This window comes from Rhincodon typus, chromosome 6, assembly GCF_021869965.1.
Source record: "Rhincodon typus isolate 14 chromosome 6, sRhiTyp1.1, whole genome shotgun sequence".
Taxonomy (NCBI): domain Eukaryota; kingdom Metazoa; phylum Chordata; class Chondrichthyes; order Orectolobiformes; family Rhincodontidae; genus Rhincodon; species Rhincodon typus.
In genome coordinates this window covers 29,987,405-29,993,798 of record NC_063337.1, presented here as the reverse complement: position 1 = coordinate 29,993,798, position 6,394 = coordinate 29,987,405, and the positions used below count along the sequence as shown (strand labels likewise).

At 38.5% G+C, this 6,394-nt stretch overlaps 1 protein-coding gene across 1 annotated transcript in view; it reads right to left on the bottom strand.

The window, feature by feature from the left end:
- Positions 1–2,549: 2,549 nt before the first annotated feature.
- Positions 2,550–6,394, bottom strand: part of LOC125483304 — a 27,148-nt gene continuing 23,303 nt past the window's right edge. Inside the window, exons 3-4 of the mRNA XM_048597912.1 lie at positions 5,463–6,394; positions 2,550–2,698 (exon numbers count right to left, since the gene is read on the bottom strand). Of these exons, the coding sequence (XP_048453869.1) occupies positions 2,550–2,698; positions 5,463–6,394 (1,081 nt within the window). The remainder of the gene's footprint in view (positions 2,699–5,462) is intronic.

Here is a 6,394-nt window from a genome sequence, read left to right as displayed (position 1 = left end):
AATACAGTCAATGGAGGAAGGTATCACTGACAGCAACTTTGGATTTCAGTATTTTACCGCACATATTTGGTGGCACAGTGGTTAGCATTGCTACCTCACAGCGCCAGGGACCTGGGTTCAATTCCACCCTCGGGCGACTGTCTGTGGAGTTTGCACATTCTCTCCGTGTCTGCTTGGGTTTCCTCCACGTGCTCTGGTTTTCTCCCACAGTCCAAAGATGTGCAGGCTAGGTAGATTGGTCATGCTAAATTGCCTGTAGCGTTCAGGGATGTGTAGATTAGGTGGGTTATAGGGGAATGGGTTTGGGTGGGTGCTCTGAGAGTCGGTGTGGACTTGTTGGGCCGAAAGGCCTGTTTCCATACTGTAGGGGTTCTAATGATTGATTCTATGTGGATGGCAGCAGTTAAAGGACAGTTTTACTGAGCAATAACAGTACTAACAGCACAGTGAAATGCAGCTGCTGTTTCTTTCTTGTCGCTTCTGCAGGAATTTCTCCCATTTGTAAAGTTATTTGCTTAGCTGGTGTTATTTGTTTCTCCAACTTTAATTTTTTTTTAACCATTGTCTGATGCTTAAAACTATTAGATGACCCTGGCAATTACTTTTAAGGCAAGCTTTGGGTCACTGATACTTCTTCTCTGGTTGTTGCTATTCACTTTTTCTGATTTTGTTGCTGACTTTTCACTTCTGTTTCAAGCTGAGCCATTCTTAAAGGTTTAAACATTTCAATGACATTTGCAATTTCCAGTCCATAATCATCACTTTTGAATGTAGGGACTTTGGTACATGATGATTAAATATACTACACGTACTTACTTAATACCATCATGATCAGAACATTTTTTTTTAAATGTTCACTCGGGGTTTGTGGGCATCACTGCTTGGACCAGCATTTATTGCCTGTCCCTACTTGCCTTCTTGACCAATGCAGACACTGTAGAGAGACCCACAATGCCTTGACTAAGGGAGCTCCAAAATTTTGATCCAGTGACATTGAAGAAATGGTGCTTTATTTCCAAGTCAATTTGACGAATAGCTTGGAGGGAATCTTGCAGATGGTGGTGTGCCCACGTATCTGCAACCTTGTCCTTCTAGATGGTAGGAGTCATGGATTTGGAAAGTGTCGTCCAAAGAGTTTTGGTGAATTTCTGCAGTGCATCTTGGAGATGTGGTATACTGCTGCTAATGAGCATCAATGGTGGAGGGACTGAATGGCACCACATTCAGAACAATTAAGTGGGCTGCTTTGTCCTGGATGGTGTCAAGGTTCTTGAGTGTTGTTGGAGCTGCACTCATCCAGGCAAATGGAGAGTATTCCATCACACTCCTCACTTGTACCTTGTAGATGGTGGACAAATCTTGGGGAGTCAGAAGGCAAGTTATTCACTGCAAGATTCCTAGCTTCTTACCTGTTCTTGTAGCCACTGTGTTTATGTGGCTAGTCCAGTTCAGTTTCAGGTCAATGATAACCTCCAGAATGTTGGCAGTGGAATGTAAAAAGATGGTTATATTCTCTTGTTGGAAATTGTAATTGCCAGGCACTTGTGTGGTGTGCATTGTACTGGTTACTTCTCAGCCCAAGCCTAGATATTGTCCAGATCTCGTTGCATTTGAACATGGACTACTTCAGTATCCGAGTTACTGCAGATGGTGCTGAACATTGTGTAATCATAGACCAACATTTCCAGTTCTGATCTTATAATGGAGGGCAGGTCATTGATGAAACATTTGAAGATGGATGGACCTAGCACACTACCCCGAGGAACTCCTGCAGAGATGTCCTAGAGCTGAGATAACTGACCCCCCACAACCACAACCATCTTCCTTTGTGACAGGTATGACTCAAACTAGTGGAAAGTTTTCCCTCTAATTCATTGACTCCAAGTTTTCTCAAGCTCCTCGATGCCACACTCAGTCAAGTGCATCCTTGATGTCAAGGTCATTTACTGTCACGTCACCTCTGGAATTCAGCTCTTTTGTCCGTGTTTGAACCAAGGTTATAATGAAGTTATGAGCTCAGTGGCCCTAGTGAAATCCAAACTGAGCTTCACTGAGCAAATTATTGTTGAGTCAGTGCTACTCCATAGTACTGCTGATGACATGTTTTAAAAGACTTATTCATAGGATATGGGCATCACTGATGAAGCCAGCATTAACAGCCCATCCCTAATTGCCCAAAAGACAGTTAAGACTCAACTACAGACCACAGTAAGGATGGCAGTTTCCTTTCCTGAAATGACATTAGTGAGCCAGATAGATTTTTCTGACAATCAACAATGATTTTTAGTGAATTCAAATTCAACCATCTGCCATGCTAAGATTCAAATCCATGGTCCCAGAACATGACCTGTGTTTCCAGGATTAAGTCTAGTGATAATATGACAAGACCATTGCTTACCTTTTTACTGAAGATTATTCAAAATGCTTCAGCCTGATCTTTTGCATTGATGTGCTGGGCTCCCCATATATACACAAAAATGCAGTAGCATTAACAAGTTGCTAACATCATCATTATATTTTACTTTTTGCACAAAGTAACAAAGTAACATCTAAATATCTGCAACATCATAATTTGGCATTACTTTAAAAACAGAAAACTTATGATAACTTGCCTCCACTGACTTCTTCCACTGTGAATGTATCATTTTTGCTGTTTGCTTGTCTAAATGAACTTTACAGTCTTCAGCACGTAGAAGGTCTAAAACAAGAAGGAGACTCTAAATCACATCTATTCTTTCTAAATTGTAAATTTTACTTGGATTAACATTTCTAACAAATTATAAACACCGTATCAAATAATAATCCATGTTATTCAGTGAACTAAAATATGCATTATATGGGATATTGTAGTAACACTTAAAGGATTTGGATAAAAATTAAATTTTACATTGAATTATTGCTTATTACATTCATTGAGGATGAGGTCGTTGAATAAATGCAGTCCCATTCAATAAATACTTTGGATAACGGGGGATAATTCTACAGGCTGCTGAATTTTGACAACCCGTGGCAGTCTTTCAAAGTTTAACAGCCAGTAAAACAATTAATTGACATGGAAATGAAAAGATAAGTTATTGTGCAAACCTACAAATATCTCACGATGTCTACAAATATGAAGAGACAACTATTGGCTTTGTCTTGGATATTTTCAAGACAATGGTGCTGGAGACTGGATTATGATTATCTTGCCTGTATTGCCAATACTTAATTATACACTAGTAAAGCCCAGGGACCTAGAAGTTGGACATGTAATTTGAAGTAAATATTTTCTCATTCAGAGATGCCATCACTTGGCCAATCTGAAAGAAACATTGTGAAATGAAGTCACACAAATCATTGATATAATAAGGTGTAGAGCTGGATGAACACAGCAGGCCAAGCAGCAGAGGAGCAGGAAAGCTGACGTTTCGGGCCTAGACCCTTCTTCATTGAGTTGGTTTACTTTACAGACAGCAAGTTATTATACAAAGTAACAAATCAAAGCAAATAACACTTTCTCTACTTAATCAGAAACCTCTTCTGAAAAATGTAAAAATAGTCCATTATGTACCCTAAATTTTTACTGCTTTGGGCATTATCCCCAGAGTCTCATTGAATAGCAGAATGGGCTCGAGAGATTGCATGGCCCGCTCCTGCTCTTTAGTTTGTTTGTATGGCAACAACCAGTTTCTTGTTCATGGTAATAGCTCTCTGGTCCCAATTTAAAATCTGACCAACTGCCAAAACCTTCTTTTATCCTGTAATCTTAGGATACATGCAGGAATCAGAAATGAAGAGACTCCAGTTTTCTCTCCTCCAAGAATTTGCCACCAAGTTTTTTGAACAACTCATGCTGGTATCAAATAAACAGAAACACACCCAGCTCAAAAGAATGAGAATGATCACTGAAATCTCCAGATCAAGTTCCATGACCTAAATTACTCTCGCTCAGATTTTTGAACAGAATCCAAACTTATATTTGGTACCTATGCAGTTCCATACTTTAAGCCTTTGAGCTGCATTTAAAATTCAAACATAAATTATATCAAGATCTTCCAATAGCATAGTTAGAAATCCCACAACATTTGTGGCTCTTCCAAACCAGAGTTAAATTTGCCATTCATTCTCTGCATATCACTCATAGTTGTCTCCAACAATAAAGCAAGACTCCAATAGATGAGTAGCTATTTAAATTTACAATAAATACTTTGTTTAACCAAGAAGCATATTTTTCCCCCCCAAGATTTCCAAAAGGTGTAACATAATCGAAGACAGGATTACTTTATGTAGCTCAAGGGACTTTTGCTTGTCACCTAGTGCATGAGTGATGAAATTTTTTTCCTGGTTTAGGGAAATATAATATTGCTTGAAGAGGAAGAAGTCAGCAATTTATTTCCAAAGAACTGCTAGGATGTTAGAAGCCTAAGAGGTGACATAAAAGATTTTCAAAGTGAACTTTCCACAGTGTAAATGGAGGAAAAGCCATTCCCATTGGCAAGTGGGATAATAGTAAGATGTCATTGATATGAAAGCAGAGTCAAAAGATCCAGAGGGGGCTACTCACAAGCAGCATTCCACTGTTTTCTGTGCAGACTGCCGTGGTTGTGAGAGAACGATTTCCGGAATTGGAAGTCAATGCTGCAATGTGTGTTGGCACGCCAATTGCCGTGCAACGGATCTTGATCGTTAGATAGTCTTTATACCCTGCACAGAATTGTCAGGGTCGAGAATGCTCTACATAACAATGTGGTCTTTGGAAGGAAGACGGGAAATGAATTAAGGATGAGGAATCTAAAAGATTTTACGCAGTGAGTAAGGTTGTGAAAATAAACAAGAGTTTTTGAACAGTCAGCTCAAGCATGATAGGCCAAAATGAACAAAAGTTATAAAAAAAGCCAACATTTGTTCAGAGATAGTAGGAACTGCTGACGCTGGAGAATCTGAGATAACAAGGTGTAGAGCTGGATGAACACAGCAGGCCAAGCAGCATCTGAGGAGCAGGAAAGCTGACGTTTCGGGTCTGGATCCTTCTTCAGAAAAAGTGACTTCCAAGAAATTAATAATTTGACAGATTCAGGAAAGCAATATTTGTTACCATCACAAGAAAGCTCAGGCTTATTTCTCAGTTTGTATTTTATAAATTTTTTTGTTGACAAACTGTGAGATGGCTGACATTATACTAAGTAACATTAAGAGCTGAACATAGCTTAGCATTTATAGATGAATGAAAGGAAGCAAACTACAATATGCTCATTTCATTCATGGCACAAAGAATTGCTGCATTTATTTGGACTACTAAAATACTTTAATTTCAACACAAACATCACTTGAATACTAAAAATTAAAAGCACTTCATTTTTAATTAATACATACACATACTTCAAAACAATTACACAAATCAGAATCATTATGGAATCAAAGGATGATGGATGCAAGAGAGGAAGAAAAACACACTTTAATTCTCTTAGCACATCTCAACTTACCAGGATCAATACCAGGCGACCCAAACAACTCTACAAGCTGTAACGCAAATTCAAGTGATAACTGCAGTTCAAGAAAAGGGCATTTTTCCGAGCACTTTAGAAGTTCTTGGTCAATGGCTTGCCTTGATTTTTCTGCTAATTCACATCCAACACACGGATTGCAGGTTGACGCTCTGTATTGTTTGAACTGAGACAAATAATGTTTTTTCTTCAAGTTGTCTAATTTGTAACAAAAAGCTTCAGGAGAACTGAAGATGTTTGCATAAGGCAAGGACAGTGAAATTGGTTTTTCTGTGAAAGCTGTTTTGCTTTGGTTTAATCTAGTCACAGAAGAATTAACGGGATGCATTTGTGTTTCACTTGGTGGAGGTGAAAGCAGATCATTATGCATTGTTTCACCTCTGACAGTGTGCCATGACTGTACATTACACGATTCATCTTGTGTCTTTTTAATCAAACTGTTTTTACTTCTGCTTTCCCTCTTTACACTATTATAGGTTGTTTTGCACAATGAAATGGTTTTACAGAATTGAGAACCCTCAACAACAGTTTGGTCCAGTTTTTCATAGCATGTTCCTGTGGTTTCCAGTATACCAAGTTTTGTTTTTGCTATTTCACTCTGAAAGACATTAGTTGCTGACACACTGTTCATTGGCTTGGTCTCATTTATAAAGAATTCATGCCTTCTGTTTTTTTCCAAATCCACTGGGGTGTGTCGAGAAATCTGAAAAGTAGGTGCTAATCTGCAGAATTTTTTTTGTTTTCGTCTGGAATTTATCCTGGTGAATGGTGGATTATAAACATAATCTTGCAATGTTAGCTCTTTATCAGTTTCATTAATCCATTTATCAGTACAAAAACCGTGCTTTTCTTTCATGCCATCAGCTGTTTCAGAAAGAAGGTTAGGAAGTGCAAATGATTTCATTTTAGAA